This window comes from Engraulis encrasicolus, chromosome 16 (genome assembly GCF_034702125.1).
Source record: "Engraulis encrasicolus isolate BLACKSEA-1 chromosome 16, IST_EnEncr_1.0, whole genome shotgun sequence".
Taxonomy (NCBI): domain Eukaryota; kingdom Metazoa; phylum Chordata; class Actinopteri; order Clupeiformes; family Engraulidae; genus Engraulis; species Engraulis encrasicolus.
Genome location: NC_085872.1, coordinates 10,523,506 through 10,546,093, shown reverse-complemented (window position 1 = coordinate 10,546,093; position 22,588 = coordinate 10,523,506). Strand labels below are relative to the sequence as shown.

The following is a 22,588-nucleotide window of genomic DNA, read 5'->3' as shown; positions in this document are numbered from 1 at the left end:
TGAGTGTGTGTGTGTGTGTGTGTGTGTGTGTGTGTGTGTGTGTGTGTGTGTGTGTGTGTGTGTGTGTGTGTGTGTGTGTGTGTGTGTGTGTGTGTGTGTGTGTGTGTGTGTGTGTTTGTCGAACACAGACGGAGCCTTGGGAGTGCAGTTCAGCAACTTAATTATCCACTTGGGACCTTTAGAATAACCTTCAGGGAGACGGAGTAACCCGAGGCGAGACTCAAGCGGCTGGGCACGGGACTGCTACACGGGCGCCCCGGGTTCTACTTCCCGCTCCTTCCCAATCTCCCTTTCCCACCTCACTTCCTGTCTCTCTGACTACATATACAAAAAACACCTCCAAAAAATAAATAAATAAAAAAGAATAACCTTCAGGGAGACGAAGCAACTCAAGGCTGCCTGTCTGTCTGCCCATCTCACACCATCTCAGCTTTTGGCAGAGCAGCAGGACTGACCTTCAAAAGGTGTGACTTATTCTTTTCCTTTTCTCTTTTTTTCCCCCTGTTTTCGACAGCAGCAGCCGCCCTGATTTACAGTATTGGATTGGGGTTTCAGCAGTGCGCTGCATTCTCCAAATGTATGTCACCATGTGGTGTGTAATGGTGAGAAATGTTGAGAGCTTGGACTCTATGCCTGAGAGGCCTCTCGATTCAGTAATGAAAAGTAAAATACCGTAAGTGTGCATGCACGCATGCACACACACACACACACGCACGTGCGCATGCACACAGAGGGAGAGAGAGAAGCTAAATGTGGAGTGTGTTTAGGAATGATCCTCCACACTGTATAATCTAGTGCTGATGTTTCAGTCACATTTTGGATGCGATTAATTTCCGAAACTGAAATGGAGGGATTGCACACTCCTCTCCTGCCCCAGTTCTTTACAGATGCTGTGTGTGTGTGTGTGTGTGTGTGTGTGTGTGTTTGTGTATGTCTGTGATATCTCAGTTGTAGTTGTCTGATCAATTTTCAGGAAGGAGGCTGAGCAGGCTGCACATGAAGAGGCCTGTGAGATGAGTGCCATTGGAGGAAGCCCTCCCTTCAGTGAGACAACAGAATAATATAATATAATATAATATAATATAATATAATATAATATAATATAATATAATATAACATAATATAACATAATATAATATATATAATATGATATAATATAATATAATATAATATAATATAATATAATATAATATAATATAATATAATATAATGAAATATAATAACACTTTGTTGTCAGTTTTTTTCCCCATTGAAATTAATCTTGTATCCCTGAGCAAGATGTGTTTAAAACTGAGCTGGGCATGCTCAGGATGCAGTTGGCAGCCCAGCAGCACACTGGAAGTTTGTATATGAGTGCAAGCATGCACACAGTCATTCAGTCAGATCACCCAAACAAATATTGGGTCACAATGTGAAGACCATGGAGATTTGCGGGTCCCAAGACTATTCCAGTTAACAGCAACTGCTCTAGAACCTTTGCTCTGAACTTCAAGTCATTCCACAAGCTGATCTGGTATATCCGGACCGGAGTCATTCAGCAATACACCTCATCACCCAGCATTCTCACATCTGTCTGTGGGATAGGACATTCAGGAGTGGTTTAGGCCATCCAATGTTTCTGAGCCTGCAACTTACATTTTACTTTTGTCTGTTTTGTTTTGTTGGTGTTGTCCTCTTATGTGTTTTTAAGGTTCTGCAACCTCCCTGTCTCCGACACAAATTTCTCCTCGGTGGAGCCCAATAAAGAAACCTAACCTAAACTAAACTGGAAATAGCTCAGTCAGCTCACCCAAGCCTCACTCTCCCCTCACCTGTTCCCGCAGCCTCTCCGTCTCATCCTGGTAGGCCGCCAGCTGCTTCTTCCACTGCTCCACGTTAGCGTTGGCCTCGTGTAGCGCAGCCACCAGCTTAGAGTTGCTGTCCTGGAGGGTGAACAGCTCCGCCTCCAGGTTCATCTCGCAGATTGACCTGAACACACATGCACAAGCGCACGTGGGCACACACACGCAGACGCAGACGCAGACGCAGACGCACACGCACAACCATTATCATAGGCGTGCACAGATAGGGATGAGGTGGTGCTAAAGCACCTGCCCCTTTGCCCTACTGGACAAAAATGCCCTTTTTGGAAGCTTTTGTCACAACGTACTGTGGTCCATGTTGAAATGATCATCTACAAATGCTTGACAAAAGCATGTGAAAATAATGCTCCGATATAACATATAGCCTCTATAGTCTAGTAAAGCAGCCGGAAGCTCCACATATCCCCCCCGCTCCCTCGTGAGCACCTGCCCCCCAAAACGCCACTGACCAATATGCCACTATGACAGTGCAAACCAAAAACCTGCTGGACGTGTAGCTTTGTACTGAGCCACACTCTGCAAACCGTAAGGGAGCAAATGTAACGCTTCAGGCATTAATGTATACTTACCATCACTGATCGTAAAATGCATCAGTTCCTATTAAGCCATAACACACTTTCTACAGAGAACATTTTCAGACTGAAATATTGGATCACTTGAAACCTTACACCTTTATGGGCAAAGTCATTTAGAGTAAGTCCTTTCACTCGGCGGCCATCTTGGCTACACCTCAGGGTCACAATTTGGGTCGCAATTTCAGATTAGTCACAGTGTTGCCAGATTGGGCGGCTGGGCAATTGGGCTACTTGGGATGGCTGTCTGCAGGTAAAAACGGGAAAAATTGACCATTTGGCGTTTTTTTAAGCAGTTTTGTTCTGTCTCCTTATATACAGACAGTCTCTGTTATGGGTCAATAGTGTTTCAGTAATAACACACAGGTCAGCGGGTGCACCCAGAGCTACTTCCACCATTGTATGGCTTAAATGGGTTTTTTTTTAATTTTAGGTGGATTATCTAAGAAGCATATTTATTGCAGTACATTGATTACCAATTGCTAATTAAATTATGGGCTGTGGTCCCTTTTAACAAAACCGGTGCAATGCATGCTGCTCTCTGTCTGGTTTACACAAGCAGTATGAGGGGGATGTGTACAGAGGGTGTAGTACTGTGACATCTGAACACAAATTAAGCACCTCATTTTAATACCATCCCACATTCCTGTATAGCTGAAGTATAAATCCAAAAAGGAGAGACAGAGCACTCTGGGATTTGAGAAAAATAGTTAAACATTGTGTGTTTAAACATGTGTTTTTAAACAGATTTGCCATGTTATGTTAACGGCTTTGTAGCCTCTTACTGCAGATGGGGTCGCCTGCGGGCTAATTCACTATATGCTGAAAATACTCAACTACGTTATCACAACATTGCCATGACATTACTGAGTGACAGATTAAGACATACTATAGTGGTTACAATTTTGGCGACAGTAAGGTTATAACGTAGGCTCTGCGCTAAGGGGCTTTTCTCAAATCTCAGAGTGCCTCTGCTCTTTCCTCAGTTTTTCTTTCATTCTCCATGCCTATGGGGGGCGCACTGAAAGGTTGTGCAAGAGCTACTGGGGAGACGCACATGAAGACCCTGCCTGCACACCACTACCAATTTCACAAAACCCTCAGAAAGGAAAAGTCAAGTGCTTCACCATGACAACTACAAGACAACAGCGGGAAAGAAAAAATAAATAAAAAAATAAAGAAAGGAATAAAGAAATAAAAAAGAAACAGAAAAGAAAAGCAGAAAAATCTGTGTCAGGGTAATGGTGACCTCTTATCGCAGACAAAAGAAAGCCAGGGTTTTCTAGCGGAGGCAGGTGCGAGCAGGACTTTTGCACTGCCTCTGAGGATCTCTCTCTCTCTCTCTCTCTCTCTCTCTCTCTCTCTCAAAACACACACACACACACACACACACACACACACACACACACACACACACACACACACACACACACACAGTTCACGTATGTGAGTCAGGGCAGCTAATGACCCCCCCCCCCCCCCCCCACACACACAAACACACATAAAAGCACCCACACACACACGCGCGCGCGCGCACACATACACACACACGTGCGCACGCACGCACGCACGCGCGCGCACGCACGCACGCACGCACGCACGCACGCACGCACGCACGCACGCACGCACGCACGCACACACACACACACACACACACACACACACACACACACACACACACACACACACACACACACGTCCTGATCTGATGGGGTTGAATAGGCATTAAAGAATAATGGCATGGTGTGAATGTGAAACCATGACGACAGTGGGCACCAGTTTTTTTTTACGGTAAGAAAGAACAGAGATATTCTAAGCTGAACGTTAGTAACATTAAAGATTGTTGCAGACGTCCCTGCAATGAGACTCAGCATTCCAGATGTAGGTATCACAATTAATGGCTGATTAAAATCTTAAAAATAAGAGCCAACACCTTACACCATGTTTGAAGGACATCTCTGAGACTGCAAAAAATAGCTCTCATTTCAGCTCTCTCTTTCTTCAGAGTTAATGGCATGTGAGTATGGATTCATGTACTCTGAACACTGTGAATACATTACAGTATGCACGCATAGATGCATGTATACATATGTACAGCATGTGTCTATGTTCATGTATGTAGGCCTATGTACTATGAATGCATGACTGTACGTGGAATGTAATGCATGCGTGCGTGCATGCGTGCGTGCATGCGTGCGTGCATGCGTGCGTGCATGCGTGCGTGCGTCTGTGAGTGTGTCTGTGAGTGTGTCTGTGTGTGTGCGTGCATGCAAGTAGGCATGTTCAGTATGTGTACTGTGTGCATGTGGCCACATCTGTGTGCTTATTTAGGAGTGTTAGAGAGAGATGTTTACCCTTCTGACAGCATCTTCTTGATGCGTTCCTTCTCTGCGTTGAGCGTGATGTCAGCGCTCTGGCTGCGGAAGAGCTTGTCCTCGGGGCCGTTGGAGCACATCACTGGGGGAGACTGCAGCTCATCGCACAAGTCCTGCCACACCATCAAGAAGAAAAAAACGTTACCTCACGACTTAACCTTGTGACTTTACATCCCATTATCCCACTTCTCCCTCCAAGACTTTACCTTTGGCATGATACCTCACGGCATGATATTCAACCTGTTCTGCAGCACTTAACGCCAGGACTTCACATCCAATTCTTGTACAAGTACATTACTTAAACCTCAAATTTTACATATTAACTACATTTATCCAAAAATGGAACAGGACTTCACCTCAGTGCTTTAATATCAAGCTGCTTTAACAGCCTTCTTTACCTCATTACTTTGAAATTGAATTGTATCTCAAGCAAGGAAAAAGGACTGTACTTTCTCCAGCACTTCACCTCAGGATGCAAACCCTTTCCCCTATAGTTTTCACCATGGGATACTGGCAAAGACACCCCATATGAAATGTTCGGGACCAGTACAAGCCTAAATGTGCCTCTGACAGATTTTCCATGTGGACAATGGTAATTTGGGAAAAAGTGTAAGAGATTTATGATGGATTTGACATAAACCATCCCCACCTTATCAAGCACATGCATCAGGGCATTCTTCAGAAACATGCATCTTAGGAGGCAGAGATAAAATTCTACAGCACATGATCTGCTGCGACGAAACACCTGCCAGTAACAAATATCCCTATTGTACAATAAAGAATCTGATCTACTAAATAAATAAATAAATAAATAAATACATACATACATACATACATACATACATACATACATACATACATACATACATACATACATGCATGCATGCATGCATACACCTAACATACACCATACATACACATACCTCAATAAATAAATCGAGACTTTAAGTAGACATCAATACTCTTTGCTTTTTCTCTTTAGTTGATCCTTCCTCCCCTAATGTATGTGCAGACCTCAAATGAAAGTGCTTATTTTTTAGCACTTTCATTACCTCCCAGAAGATGCCTTTCATGCAGTCAAAAAACATGTGTCTCAAACCCTTGAAAAACAAGCGAGGCAGCTTACTGAGAGACTTGCTCTTAAAAAAGACTGAACTATTCCTTTGAAACAGATCGATATTGGATGCTTCGTCTATGAGAAATACATGTGGGTTGCACTAAAATAATGTCAGTAAATACTAAATGAAGTGAATGCGTATCAACACATGTGTTAAATTGTGCTGTATTGAATGCATAGGTGGTCTGGTTTCTGGCATTTTGGAATTTTGACATTACTGAAACAATGCAAGGCTTTGTCTGCTTGGATCTTCCTCTGACATTTCACAACGGTGGAAAAGACAAGAAAGACGAAGACACTCTTTGTCACTTCCAAATCTCCCATCTCTCTCTTTTTCTGTCATGTGAGTGGCACTTTCTACTGAGCTCTGCAGCCATCAGGTTCTCCTTCGAGTATAGTGACCTGTTTTTGCCCGTTCCCTCTACACCCCCCACCACACACACCCTCACACACACACCAACTCCACCCTCACACACACCCCAACTCAATGAGAAACTGCAGCACCACTATTAGCAGAACCAGCACCACCACTACTATTACAACCGCCACCATCGCTACTTTTACCACCACCACCGCTACCACCACCACTACTATTACCACCACTACCATCATCGCTACTATTATCACCACCACCACCTCCTCCACCACAATTACAAACGCCACCACCACCACCCGCCTCCCAGCACCACCACCATCTATCACCACCATCATCACATCACACCCCCCCCCCTTCACACCCTACAACCCACCCGTCATCGCCAGCCTCTGATGCAGCAGGAGGAGCCCCCATCCCATCGCCCTGGGAGGTGAATCACGCTTCCACACAGAAAAAAGGGAGTCTGCAAACTGTGATAACCACCACCTCGTGCATGCCTCCTCCCTCACGCCTGCCTCCACTCGCTGCCGCACATCACACAGCATTCTTTATCAACCACAGTACTTCTGTCTGTGTCGGGGGACAGTGTGTCAGAGTGAACGCTACCAACACCCATTCCAGCCTCTGTTAGAAAACTTTAACTCTGAACTCGCAATGCAATACTATTACTACTACTATACATGCATATTTTATACGTGACAGCTTAATGTTGTGTTATGTACAGTGCGTACCACATCTGTTGCAAGTGTGTTAAAAACATACACGAGTGGAACTGATGAAACATGCATGTGGATTGAGACGATTCATTTAATATTTTTGCTTGAAAATCAGCAAATCTATTGACCCTATGATGCAAATGCTGTAGAGGGGCAGTTTAGAGGGTTTTATTTCAGCATTAACCAAATGACCTCTAAAGCTTACCTGTGAGAACTGCATAAATCCCATAATTCCATATGGTGGCAAGGGGAATAAAACATTCATCGATATCATCTTAGTAGTCATGGAAAAAAACATCTCAGATATTTTAATGAATGTATGCCGTGTTAATGTTGCTTACGTACACTGCATGGAAACAACATTCTGTCCCATTCCATTGCATTGCATTACAAAACTGCACTTTATGTAAACAGCCCCTTTTTGTCTTCTGTTAGTCTCATGCAGAGTCATGTGAGTGGACTTCAAAGCGAGTGGCCTTGTTTTTTTTCCCCTACCACTTATGCACGCGGGCAAAACAGAGGAAGAATTAACAGCAAAAAAGGGTATTTTTTAAAATGGTTTTGAGTGAGAAAAGACAGGGGAAAACAAACCCCCCTCTTCACGAGGCATCATTGTTGCATAAATCAGATGGCTTTAGTGCGCTAAATAAGCTGACCTGATAAAAAAAGAAACCGTATCCGTGCGCCCCCACCGGTGCAGGGAGGTGCCTGAGCCTTGTGCCACACGTTTGCGGCCGCAGCGCGAGATAATTTTACTCGCGCCCTAGTTCTCCGCCCGCTTCCCTGGGAGACACATGACCCAGCTCATCTTTCTCACTTCCCGCGTTGCACGCTCTCTCTCTCTCTCCTTTTCTCTTCTCCTCTTCTCTGTCATAGTCGCCTCTCCGTTCCTATGGTCTTGTCTTTTTGACTCCACTATTTTCTTATTGCACACACTCCTCTCATCTCATCTCATCTCATCTCATCTCATCTCCTCTCCTCCTTTCTGCTGTCTTCACCATCCCCTCTTATCAGAATCTACTCTCCTCTCCTCTCCTCCCCTCTCCTCTCCTCTCCTCACCATCTCCTCTCCTCCCCTCTCCTCTCCTCTCCTCACCATCTCCTCTCCTCTCCACTCCACTCCTCACCATCTCCTCTCCTCACCATCTCCTCCTCTCTCCCCTACTCCTCTCCACTCCTCTCTTCCCCTCTGCTCTGCTCTCCTCTCCTCTCTTCACCATCTCCTCCTCTCTTCCCCTCTGCTCTCCTCTCCTCTCCTCTCCTCTCCGTCTCACCTCTCATTTTCATCAGTGTCCTCAGGATAGGAGAGGACGGCAGGATCTAGGACTGACCACACACCTCCCGTAATAAGTGTGCAAAATAATCCTGGCTGTGACCCATCAAACTTACCGCTACTAAAGGGCCTTAAAAAGGACACACTGTTTAATGACGTTGGTGACCATGACCTGAAAGTACCTCTGCATGTGGACTGAGAACACTGAAAGCAGAGCACACTATCAATATCTAGTACTAAGCAGGTCACCTGTTCTTACTTGTATGCTCCTCTCACCTGTAGCAATATGCTGCCTACAGGTGCAGACTACAGCAGAGGTAAGGGGTCACCACCAGGGCTTGACTGGCTATCCCAAGTCCTTAGCCATTCAGACTTTCTGCTAGCCAGAGTTTTGTTGTCAGCTTTTCCCCCCTTTAGAATACTTTTACATTTAAATACGAAGAATTGACGCAACTACTATGACTCATCACACTAAAGAATAAGTTACCCGTCAAGGTGACAAGTGAGACTGAAACTGTTTCTAGCAACAGACAGGTTTCACCAGCATTTGGCTGGTTGGCAGGTGGCAATATAAAGCCCTAGTCACCGCTATCGTCTGGCTAGTGTGTGTGCTAACTGTGCTTGTGCATGTGTATGTACTTGTAGTGATCTGCACAATTAACAGTATTTCAAACTCCCCTGTGTAATGTCACATTATAGTTGTGGTGTGCTTACTAAATACATTTGATGGCTTGATTGGCTTTGATTTTGACTACAGCAGGAGTCATGGGGTTCATAGGCCACTGCCTGTCTGTTTACCTGTGGGGCGGCGATGCTCAGGCCACTGCCTGTCTGTTTACCTGTGGGGCGGCGATGCTCAGGCCACTGCCTGTCTGTTTACCTGTGGGGCGGCGATGCTCAGGCCACTGCCTGTCTGTTTACCTGTGGGGCGGCGATGCTCAGGCCACTGCCTGTCTGTTTACCTGTGGGGCGGCGATGCTCAGGCCGGGGTTGTTCATCTCCATCTTCTCCTGGGACTTCTCTCTCGCCATGCGTGCAGCATCCTTCACCTCATTGAAGCGCTCGCAAAACTGCAACAGCAACAAAAAAACCCCCCCAAAAAATCACAAAAGATAACAGTAGTATGGTCCACAAAGAATACTGTGACCTGAGCCAAAAGCCAATCCACCACCCTCTGGCTGGGGTGTTTGATAGGTCATCTATTAAACCCAAATGAGCGTGAGGATAATGATGATTACTGGCCTTTTCTTGCCACTCTATGCTGGCATCTTGCTGTTGTGGGCTACAATGGTGTCAATATAATGGCAATCTACATCACCTTTTTTGGAGGAGGAGGAAGCCAACCAGTGATTCTGAGGTTCGGGTATGCAGCATTGGAAAAGAGTGTGCAGTATCTTCCCTCTGAAATCTTCATCACCTGCCACTTCTTCACATTATGCTGACTTTCTTGTGGATGGTGTACTTTTGAACAGCCTACATTTATTTGTAAAGTGCAATAGCCTGCTCATGATCTCTTGGCCATTATTATACATTTTGCTTATAAACTCATCGGAAGGGGGCCTGAACGACCGACATGTGAGCAATGAAAATTGCAAGTACAATCGACCATGTGCGTGGGATATTCACTTACCTACATTTTGCTTATCGGAAGCGAGTTAAATCAATCAGGAAATCTTCAGCCAGGCTAACATCCCTTGTAATTGCCAAATGCAGTTATGAGTGCAGCCCACAAAAAGAGGCGGTCGGCCATATTGTGGTAGCTGGCCAGCTCATCGCATCTCAGCGATTACAAAAAGCATGGGCATCACCGGCTCATTTATAAGGGGAAGGGATTGGAAGAAGATACAGTGCTGCAACAAATACTGAATTGCTTGGATCCAGGCAGACCAGACAGATATTCTGTCTACCATGCATACCCTGCCTAAAAAAGAAACTGCTAAACTGTCTGTTGTATGGGGTATATTATAGCGCTCTCTTCTGGCTCTCTGTCTTTGCACTTTGTTGACCCAAATCACTGTCCTGACGGGTAAATTATGAACATTGTTAAGTGATAAACCTGGCTTAGTTAACCTATAGGAAGTGGTACACCTGCTAATAGATATACGGTACATGCAGGCATCATTTAATTAAGAAAACGAGGACTCCATGCTCTTCTATTAGGTTTCTATTTGCCTCCTTGTGGCCTCATGATGACATTACTGACAACAGAATTGTATTTCAATCCAGTCTCGCAAAAGCTCAATTCCAATGTCATATTTTCATTTGCAAACGGAATGGTGAATGAAGAATAGTTCCCCAAAACATTGTTGTGGCTAGGCTGACAGAGGGGAAACTTAATAGTTTTCTCCACGAAGGCGGGGCGTCATCGAAACCCGAGGCCACAAGCACAGACTGAGGAAGGAGTCCGCATATTGGAATCCACCCTAGTATACACCCCTAGTGAAGGTTGCTAGTTTTGCTAACGGCTCTCAACTGCTAGGTTTCCAGCCTGTGTTTGTGCGGCATGCCATCTTTACATTCTCTGTTGGAAAACAGAGGACAACTGATATGGACTCTCCAGACAGTAATCCTCCTGCTGCTCAATCTAGCATGCCAGATATCTAAGAAGAACCCATATGGAGTGCAATCTACAGGCAGCTGGGTTGAAACAGCTTTAGGGTTAAAGGTCATTTGATCAGGAGTTCCAGAGGTACCCTCTTATTCTTTCATATCATGTGATTACAGTGACGCTATTGCGAATACTTGTGTGCTTGTCAGAAAGCAGTGTGATGTATCTTCGTCTGTGAAATATAAAGGATATGTTTTGCACACCTTAGGTTGCAAAACGAATCGTACACTACATAGAAAAACATATCATACGTCCCTTGAAATACAGAATCGTCCCGCATTTAGAAACAAAAATACGGTTCCGTATTGAGCTGAAATGGGACGCAATTTGGTTAAAATGCAGGCCATTGACCAGAAAAAGGGGTCAGTGGTCCCCAGTCCAAGGAGAGAGGGGTTCCCCATTATATTGTATAGAGGAGGTCCTCTGAGATGCTTTAGGGCAGCCACGGCCTCCACTCCCTATCTCACTCCATGGCTAAGGGGCCCTTGATCAAGGCACCTAACCCAACACTGCTCCAGGGACTGTAACCAATACCCTGTACTTAAAATAACTTGCTTTGAATAAAAGCGGCAACTAATTTTATGGCTCTAAATTAACTTTTTTCATCACCAGCCAAAATGGCTTGTAGATGTTGTGTGCGTTCCAATATGCGACCTTGCGTCCTCTACTTGTGGTTGTGGCCTCATACCAGGAAGGAATACGTCATGATGACATAACTGACAAAAGCATTATATTTCATTATTATACGGCCTTCTAGAATGTTGTGAGAGCTCCCATTCACTTTCAATGGGTGGCCCCAACGTTCGGTGGTCACTACATTTCTATAGTGCCCACTAAATAATGCCCGCTCCCAATGGCAACGAGTTTGGTCCCTTCAGAGATCACTCCGCAAGTAGATCGGTCATATCTTCACTGATATGTCTTGCTTTCTGACTTCTGTAACTGTGAGGCAGCAGCTCGATTAACGCACGTTGCCGGTATGCTCCAGTAACCAGCCACTTCCCAAACGTCTCCGAATTACAACAACACTAGAAGTCTCATTCAGTGAGTGGTAGCCCATCAAGATTCATTAGCAACCCCTCATGTCCGAGTGCGAGTGTTGCCTTTCCAAGAAAGCAAACTGTCACTGTCCGCTGGCCGCTGTCGTGACATCTTTTATTAGGCCCTAACACTAGTAATTTTTTTAAACAAGTGAGGAGTTCGTTGACAGTTTCTTGAAGGGTGTAGTAGCCTAGTAAGGGTGTAGTTGCCTAGTAGAAGTTGCCTCCTCCAGCTAACCATCCGGTGCACAGTGCTCTACCTGTAGCAGGATCGATAGGCTAATGATGGTCAGGGCGCACAGTGCTTGGGTTGCCGATGCTTTTTTTCTGGAATACTGTCGCCGATTAGATAGAAATGATCCTGTTATGAACCCGAGTTTAGTACATATCGCGCAGTGAACGAGGCAGCCTGCAAACAGGCAACGTGGCTGTAACAAGTTAGAAAGTAGCCAAACCCTGTTGCTTGGTAACCTTTTTAAATTATGAGCGTTCCACGAACTATCTTTCTTTGTGCACGCTATAAAATGGCAATAAACTTGTTACCTGGCTGTGTGTAATATGATGTAATGTAATTTGAACCTGGGACCCAGTCATGGTTGTAAGCAGCCTGTTCTCACCTGGTGGAGCTGCTGCTCTGTGGCGAACCCCAGGCCATAGACCGTGTTGGCTCGGCTGTCAGCCCATTGGCCAAACTTCTGAGACGTCTTCGTGAAGGTCATGTTGGGTGAGATGGTGCTGTTGATAATGGCCTGTGAAACAAGCAAGAAAAAAAGTTAAACACTCACACAGAGTGTGCATTTGCTTTACACACCAGACACACACACACATGTGCCCATGATTAGACACTAAGGAGAGGAAAACAAAGACTAAAAAATAAACAAATAATGTGGTATGGAAATAGAAATGTAACAGTCAAGTCAAGTCAAGTCAAGTTGGTTTTATTGTCAATTTCTTTACATGCACTGGTCATACAAAGAATTTGAAATTACGTTTCTTGCTTTCCCATGCAGACATAGACTAATCTAGGTAAGGACATAGACAGTATAGACATAGACAGTACTCATACATGGACATAAGACAGTATGGACATAGACAGTGCTCAGTAACAGTTTTATGGATCGATGAATACACTAACACTCAAGAGGCTTGAACTCAGAGAGGACCCAAAGCCATCTCATACTCTCTTTTCCCATTTCACCTTGTGGAACCCTTTGCCTTCACTTTTTTATGTTTCCTATGCCACACTTGCCTTCACCCATTCTTTTTCCCATGGTACATGTGTGACGGGTCAGCGCACACAGACAATCCCCAGTCTACTATGAAATCCACACAAAAGGCACATGAGTCGAGTGGACATCTGGGATCAGAGCCTGCATTGGCCCCCATTCACCTCACCACCACCACCACCACCACCACCAGACGTAACATTGCGGCCATGAAGTTTAATTCAATTTTAAATCGCACAAGGACAACAGCAGCTTAGAGAGAGGCGGCGACAATCTTGTTTTCATAAATCTACTCAGCCAGTGGAGAGCAAGGCAGGCCATAACTGGCCAAGCATACCAGCCCTAAACGTTAAACCAGTGGTTCTCAACCTTTTTTGAGCAAATGCCCCCTTGAACTTATCATAAGTCTGCCAACGCCCCCATTAGCCTAACAACGCCCCTTTTAGTGTTAAAAAATAAATTAGTCTTATGCCTCCCATCAACTAAACACAGCCCCCTCTCAGCTGTATCCTTCTCAACGCCCCCCTGAGGCCTTCTCAACGCCCCCCTGAGGCTGGAGAGCCCCCATAGAGAAACACAAACAGTCACTGAGTCACACGAGTGGAGAAAGTGGAGCAGTCCTGGGAGGTTGTGTTGTCCTATGACTGCTCCTTCGGCAGCGCCTCAGAGGTGCCTCCTGCGAGGGCAATCTCTGTATTTTTAGAGATTTCCTGCAGACACTGAGCACACATGAAAGGCCGCAAACGATGAGTGACGATCACAAGGTCACCGTGGTTACGGAATCTGGGTCACACATGAGGTGGTAGATGTAGCGAGAGACTCCCCTGTCTGATTTGTAATCCACAATCGGGCTTAGGCTTAAGGGCACACACACACACACACACACACACACACACACACACACACACACACACACACACACACACACACACACACACACACACACACACACACACACACACACACACACACACACACACACACACACACACACACACACACACACACACAAAGGCTAAATCTATACCCTTTATCACTTGTTTTGCTCATTCATTGAATTTTGCTACTTGTGTCCTCCTTTCTTCGAAACAGTAAAAAAAAAATGAATCTAAAACTCAGGGAGGGGTTGAACAACATACAAAAACATCCACCATTGTAAGAGGAATTCATTCAAAAATTGGAACATTTTCTTTGCTTTCATACAGGAGCAAGACAAGCAATTACATGCACCTTGTGAACCAAACGAGACACAATCGCAAGTGTTCCCCACCCCCGTCCACCATTCTTCATAGACTTGGACAGAAGCCTTCAGGGGTGGGATCCACTCTATTCCCTTTCGGCAATCGCCAGCAGCTGCAATGGCGGGGAGGCGGTAGCATTTTCCTGCAACGCGTGAGCGGCCATAATGAGCACTATATGCTGTACAGGGCACTAAGAATAGCCCAGCTCCACCCCTTAATCAGAGCCCTAAGAGAGCCAGGGCGGGCCCACTCATTTCCAAACTGATCAAAGGCCATGGTCAGTGGGTTTCACATCAATACCCTCACCACCACCATTACTACTACCACTAGCCTATACCGTTACCACTAGGGCTGTAACGATGCACTCAACTCACGATTCGGTTTGTATCACGATTCATGACCTACGGTTCGATACACCCCACGATTTCACATTTGCCAACATTATAAACTTTATGAATAAAAACTATGATAGTTTATAGGTAGAATAGGTTACAAGAGGCTACTAATAATTTTAAAAAGTTTTTATATAATAATGATGATGCTTGGAAGCACCATCACAATATCATGTGATTGATTTCTGGGCTGATGGGTATCAAAATGTTAAAAGGGTGTATCACAATACTGCCTCCTTGTATCGCGATACAGTATCGTGACTCTGTGTATCGCGATTTCTCGGTTCGATACAATATCGTTACAGCCCTAGTTCCCACCCCCACCTCAACTCAACTCACAACCTGCCGCCAATACATTATTACATTGCATTTGGCAGACGCTTTTTAACCCAAATGACTTACAATGGTCATAATCATCACTAACAACACTAGGAGATACAAAGTGCACAGGAAATATACAGAACTAAGTGTGAACACAATACTTTCACCACCACTTCCACCACTGACCTATTCCGTCCCCCCTCCCCAACTCAAATCACATCCCGCCAATAATCTCACCACCACCTCGAGCATTCGCCTATATCACCCCCCTCCGACCCCAACTCAACTTACATCTCATCCCCATCCCCCCCACTACTATTCCCCCCACCCCCACCCCCACCCCAACTCACATCCAGTCAATACCCTCACTACCATCTCCATCCCACTCCCTCACCCCCCCACTCACTCACATCCGGCCAAACCCCATTCTCTCACCTAACCAGTGCTTGAAGGGGGGGCTCAGCTGTTCCCCCACCTGTTCATTTTCATCATCAGAGTTCCTGTACTAATCTTATGCGCTGCATTTTATAAGTGGCGAGGGTTCCTTCACTTCTTTTTGGATGATATAATCGGACAGTTAGGGTTCCTGCACTTCTTTTTTCCCACTTCAAGCACTGCAGTGCTCAGCACAACGCAGCTCTGTTGGCTGATCCTCAAGCTGATCCTCTGCTTGCGGGTTCACTACGGCCAAGACAGCCTGAGCACTGTGATCCGATATCCCGGGGCTCTTCCTGTACACCTCTAATCACTGCCTTGATGTAAAGTGCATTGATTAGGCCGGCGATTTATTCACCTCAGCTCAGAGTTAAACTGAAAATGGAGCTGCTTGTAAAAAAAAAATACCACACACGCATTACGGTAAGTCTTGCGGGATGTTTCCAGCTCATCAGACAGTGGCACTAGGGGCAGGTGATGGGTGGGGAGCAGATGGATATGGAGATGGGAGGAGTTGAGACACTGGGTTATTAACTGCTTCACTGATGGGGAGTTCCGGATGAGGGTCAACAGGGTCGAGTCGAGACTGTATGATGTCACTAAGGCCAGTTATGCCTCTTTTCGTCCACCGTTTTTCTGGTGGGCCTAAAGCTCGACACAGCGCCACTCGGCCGCCATTTTTTGCTTTTCAAATAGGCATGACACAGCTCAATCGTAATGCAAAAAGTGGCGGCCGAGTCGCGCTGTGTCGAGCTGTAGGCCTACCAGAAAAAACGGCAATGGAAAAGAGGCATTACACACCAGAGTGTGGTGTGGCGGCAGCAAGAAGAGGGCGGTCTTTCCACCGAGTCTCGGGCGGTGTGTTCTACTTGGCCTTTTACATCGACTGTGTCGGCGTGCACAACCAGTCCAGTTCAAAATCCCGAAATCGTAGTCGGAATTTTCAAATGCCGCGCGGCACTGAGCCGTCCCCCCTGCTGCTACAGACTACCACCATGTTGGTATGGAAGATCTAATCTGTTACCATGCATTTTCGCTGCCGCCAGTAAAAATCGCTTCAGGCCCCCGTCTGCCCCTGACAGCGGCATGTCTGGTATGAAAAGGCCCTAATGTGGTACGGCCTGGGTGGTGTCTGCATTGTACACGCTCACCTTAGTCCCTCCGACGCTGATGATGCGGTAGACATTCCGATTGGCGTCGTAGAAGAAGGAGACAGTGACGGCGTGCTTGCTGGCGGGGATCCAGTTGCGCTTGGTGGCCGGATCGATCTGGAACACATGGGCTCTGGCACTGAAGATGGGCTGCTCCCTGGGAGGGGGATTATAAAGAAATGCATCAGAGCACAGAGGCTCACAGACGCATCAGACCATGCATGCAGACAGAGACAGAGGCATAGGCAGACAGACAGACAGACATAAGTAACTTATAGCAGAGAGAAAGAGAGAGACAGGCATAAGACCAGACAGACAGACAGAGAGACAGACAGAAAAAGATAACAAAGAGATTCAGAGAATAAAGACAGACCGACAAATAGGAGGACAAGACAGAACAAAGACAGGTACAATAGGCAGACAACAGACTATTCGTTAATCATTAGTTGATAGCCTTATCGATCGACGAAAAACTACTCAATCTAAACATTTTAATCAAAAAGTGAGATAAAATACCACACTTAAATTGATTCTATTTCAATTATTTAATCCAAAGGTGATTTAAATATTCCGACTATTCACACCGCTCTTCACACACTCTTCACATACCCATTTCACCTGGGTCTCTTGTCAGTTGAATTGTCAATTAATTACGATTATCGATTAACGCATTGATCGATTAAAGTCGATTAATCGATTCATCGTTTGCATCCCTGAGACAGACATATAAAACCTTGGAAATGTGCAAAAAAGGAAAACCATAACACATACAAGACATACCCATGAATCAAACAAAAAGATGAAAAGGAAAAGGAGCAGGGACACAAGAGACATAGCATGAAAAAGGAGAAAATGGGAAGGAGGGAGGAACATCAAATGTAGGCCACGTCTCTCTCTCTTCTCTCTCTCTCTCTCTCTCTCTCTCTCTCTCTCTCTCTCTCTCTCTCTCTCTCTCTCTCTCTCTCTCTTTCTCTCTCTCTCTCTCTCTCTGCGTTACGCAATCTGTCCCTCCAGTGCCCTCCTGGGCCTCACGGCCTTTGGCTACTTGAGAAGTGCCTGTGCTGTGCTGTGCTGTGCTGTGCTGTGCTGTGCTGTGCTGTGCTGTGCTGTGCTGTGCTGTGCTGGGGACACGGGCAGGGCAGGCATTATGACAGAGTAACTCGAACCCTTCGCATGACTCACGCAAGCAGAGGGGGTTCGGCTTCCCCAGGGAACGCAGTGCCACCCCCCCCCCCCCCCCAATGACCATTGATAGCTTCCAAAAAGATTTGAAGGTGTAGCGAAGAAGTTAAAGAGACTTTGTGTTTTGGTGTTCGGAGGTTTGTCCCCCAAGGAAATGTGAAAATATAATTGTTTAATTTGGCGGAATTTGTATGCAGCAAAATGACAGTGTAAATATAGACCGATAGACCTACATTTAGACGAGCATCGCTATGACCAGCTCCCCGGGCCCCTGGACTCCATGGGCCCCGGGTGCTGGCCCCATTGGCCGGTTTGTAATTCGGCCCTGTGTGACAGAGGCGCTATGACAGAGTAACTCGAACCCTACACATGGCTCACTCAAGCACAGGGGTCTCGACTTCCCCAGTGAACGTAGTGCCCTCCAAATCCCCATCTCCCTCTCCCTCTCCCTCTCATTGCCGCGCCTTCCTTCTCTTAGGCCAGGGGTGGGCAAACGTTTTCATTCGAGGGGCCACTTCAAATTCCTCCAAGGGTCATAAAAGTCCTCCGAGGGTCGTACTATGAACACAAACCAGGATTTCCCCCTGCACTTTAGGCCTATATTGAAGGCAGCCATCTTTAAAACAGACCCCACCTTCTCCAAGTCTCCTGAATATAACGTAATTTCTAAGATTCCTTTACAAAATATGTCACATTTCATGTGAAGTTGCATTACATTAAAATTATGTCGGCGGCCCCATAAAACGGCCTCAAGGCCTACAAATGTCTTAGACTGTGTGAACCCAACTCCTCAACGTGCTTCAACAACAGCTCAGTTCTGATCACTGGTGCCTGGCGTGCCACACAGAAAAGTGGTTTCGTGTTTCAGTGAATGCGTTGAACGTGACAAATAGCATCTCTTAGCCTCTCCACATCAAAGTAGAGTACATGTCAAACAATAGTCAAGTATTTTTAAGTGGGTGAAAATTATGAAAATTAATGTACCGGTACTGCTGCTGCTGCTGCATCTGTGTGTGTGTGTGTGTGTGTGTGTGTGTGTGTGTGTGTGTGTGTGTGTGTGTGTGTGTGTGTGTGTGTGTGTGTGTGTGTGTGTGTGTGTGTGTGTGTGTGTGTGTGTGTGTGTGTGTGCGTGCGCGCGCGCGTAGAGAGAAGAGAAGAGAAGAGAAGAGTAGAGTAGAGTACAGTAGAGTAGAGTAGAGAGATTATTGTCAATGTCTTATGTTTTAGCTTAACTGCACATTGGAGATTTCAATTTCAAACTTCTGTGCTACCCATGCTACATAGTTGTTTGACAATAAAGTACACTTGACTTGACTTGACTTGCTGGCTAAGGGTGCAATTTAGCCCTACGTGAGTCAGGCCTTGACAGACATTTGCCCATGAACACAAGATTTGCCCATGAAGTTCCTGCTTTCTCCCATGTAACCACGGACTATCCCGTATCCTAGATACGGTGGTAAATATTTGAACTGTGGCCTCGGGACTGAGCATGGCTTGGCTGGTGCAGGCTGGAAACATTGAGGAACTGGTGAAAACCCTAAACTGACTGGCACAACCCGGGCATGAAAAAGCCTCAACAGGACTGGAAAGCAGGGCTGGTCTGGAGTCGGGCATGTTCAGCGGAGACCAGTCCACCAGGCATCCAGAGAGACAATGACTATGTTTACACGAGACAATTAATTCAGAATTAACTCACTTCAATTCTGAATAAAGCTTAATTCCGCTTTGTAAACGTCATGTCAACACTTCACAATTTGTAATAAAATGAAAGATCAAAGTAAACTCGACGGAACTATTTAATGCTGAATTCTTCATTCAGAATTAAAAACGACATGTAAATATAGCCAAAGACACATATTACGACATTTAAGTAATCTAATGTGAGCTATGTTGACTGCAACAGCCAAAATGTTCAGTTAATATCTCACTGTCTTGGAGAGGCACCACTGTAAGTGGCATGAGGACTGATACCATTGAGGAGGAGGCCAGGCAAAAAATCACAAACAGTCCACCGGTCAAATGCCCTGTATGCCTTATGGTCAACAGGCATAAAACGCCTCAAAAGGGCTGGAAAGTGAACATAAGGTCATCATCATACCCGACTGGCAGACGTGAGAGGGTAACCCCTTTAGGTAATGACCGTACAGAGTGAAAACAAACAGTGAAGGAGGAGGGGTTACTGGAAACCCAAGATGAATGCCGCAATGGCCCTAAAATCTGTTTATTCTCCTCTTCAGAAACCACATCCTTTCTTAAATATAAGGTTCCAGCAATTAGAAACATACGCACGCACGCACACACACACACACACACACACACACACACACACACACACACACACACGCACACACACGCACACACGCGCACACACGCACACTTACTTTGGGTTTCACACTGTGAAAGAATAAACAATGCTGCCAGCTGTGAGCATCCTGTTTCATAATATTAGTCTAAATGAGATCAAAGGAACAACAAAAAGAGCTTAGCTCCCCTTCCTTTCCATGCCAGCTGCAACTTGGACGTCCTGGGAATTCCGCAGGGTCCCAATAGCAATTTGAATTGCAAACATGTAACATGACTAAACTGCCATTTCCGAAAAAGACCCCCTTTCATCAGTAGTCTGGCCAACGGCCAAATACAATTCTTACAGTCAGGGCCGCTGACAGCTTTCGCTAGGCCCAGGGCAAAGTCATCTGAAAGGGCCCCTTACCCAATACATTCAATGTAATGGGGAACCAATTCCGGCCCCCTATCTACCTGGGCACTGGACAACATACCCATTTTTCCTCCCCTGTCGACGGGCCCGTACTTTACCTGCCGTCTATCTCAAATTCCACCAGCTCTTATCATTTTGGCATTATTTCACAGCACCCTACCAACCAACTTCAATAACCTCTAACCCCCTAACCTTTCCCCATCTTTACTACTACTGTATATCCCTCAAGACAAACACCTCCACGGTCACTATCCAATTTCTGAGCCAATTGCCTGTCAGTGGCAGAGGCATCCTAGGCAACTGCACTCCCATTTCTGCCCCCCAACCCTGCCCCCCCGCGCCTGGCATGCCTCTGTACTGTGGTGCTACCCCTATGCTGTGTGTGCCCCAATCAGACAGCCCCCATTTTCATACCACATGCCTGGCATGGTGCTGTGCTGTGCTCTGCATTGCCCTGTGTGGTGCACCATTTGACCACCCTCCTTCTCATCTCCCTCCAGACTGCCATGACCTTGTATTCTGTGCTGCCCCCTGTATCACCATTTACATGTCATTCCTACCCCTCCGCCCTTCCTGGCGCAACATGTCCCTGCGTGGTGTGCGCCACCATGACGTGACCACCCCCAGTCCACCCTCCTTATCACCCCAGCACCCCCACCCTCCTCCTCCTCTTTGCAGCCCCATGGCTGTGGTGTGCCCCCCCTGCCAGTTAAAGCACCCCTTTCCATTTTCCTTCTCATCTCCCGTAATCCCTCGCACACTCGTCTCCTCCTCAGGTCCGGTATCGCTTAACCGGCTTTCAGCAGACAGCTCCCGCAGTCACTGATCGCGGCGGGGAGATTACGGCCGCCGATGTGTGTGTGTGTGTGTGTGTGTGTGTGTGTGTGTGTGTGTGTGTGTGTGTGTGTGTGCGTGTGTGTGTGTTGGGGGTGAGGAGATACAGTATGCCACTGGGGTACAGGAGCAGTGGCGTTGTTATGGTGGTACGGATCACCTTTCCGCGGCCCAGGCTACCGGGCGCCGTAGGAACACCTGTTCTGCAGTCGCCGTGGACACAAAACATAAACATGCGGAAAGGGCAGGCTCCAGGACACGTATAAAACTCTAAACTCTAATATCCAGCTGATGAGTGTGTGTGTGTGTGTGTGTGTGTGTGTGTGTGTGTGTGTGTGTGTGTGTGTGTGTGTGTGTGTGTGTGTGTGTGTGTGTGTGTGTGATAAGATAAGATAAAGCTTTATTGTCTGTAACACATGAAACAGAAAATTGTCTTTGGTGTGTGTGTGTGAGTGTGTGCGTGTGTGTGTGCTTGAAGTATGTGAGTGTTAGCTCGTTTAGCCAAATCTAATGCATTTTGGGGTGGTACGCCTACCCGAGACTGTATGTTTTCATTTGTTTGACACACATGAAGATCTTCCTCCTGTCTGTCAGCCAGCCTTTTGCCTCAAGCTCATCAGTCGCCATTTGAGTGTAGACAGAGTGCTTTCATCCCTCACAGCATGCTGTCTAGTGGGGATTCATGCATTGACCACTGCAGGCGCCAATCTACTGACCTCAGAAATAAGATAAGATAGACCTGGCCGGTTCACATCTCCCCAAATCCCCAGGAGCACATTGTCCATTTTCTGCTTTAAGACAAAATCCAATACATAACGGAGTATTCTTTTTCCCCCTTCTCCCTCTCTTGCCCTGGTTAGACTAGACACCGTGCACTGACTGCAACTTCAATTTATATTTGAAACACCTGACCCATTTTGTTTGGGGGGGTTGGGTGGGGGTGGAGGCAGGTGAATCCAGCCTCTGCTACAAGGTAAGTGAAAACCTGAGGGGGTGGGGGGATCTGATCCTCTCCCCATCCCCCATCCCCAATCCCTTCCCCTACCAGGTTTGGAAGACTCCACACAGTTTTCAATCTATACTATCGCCCTTTGAGAGTGACTGATGTAACAGTATGATGTATAAAATAAAAATATAATGTACCAGTAGTA

At 46.2% G+C, this 22,588-nt stretch overlaps 1 protein-coding gene across 2 annotated transcripts in view; it reads right to left on the bottom strand.

Annotated features, from left to right (window-relative positions):
- The window catches only part of LOC134465113 (homer protein homolog 3-like), a 38,753-nt gene that overhangs the window by 11,414 nt on the left and 4,751 nt on the right, over positions 1–22,588 (bottom strand). For both annotated transcript variants that reach the window (XM_063218572.1, XM_063218571.1), the window contains exons 3-7: positions 16,706–16,862; positions 12,557–12,688; positions 9,254–9,361; positions 4,789–4,922; positions 1,812–1,968 (exon numbers count right to left, since the gene is read on the bottom strand). In XM_063218572.1, coding sequence (XP_063074642.1) covers positions 1,812–1,968; positions 4,789–4,922; positions 9,254–9,361; positions 12,557–12,688; positions 16,706–16,862 — 688 coding nt within the window. The remainder of the gene's footprint in view (positions 1–1,811; positions 1,969–4,788; positions 4,923–9,253; positions 9,362–12,556; positions 12,689–16,705; positions 16,863–22,588) is intronic.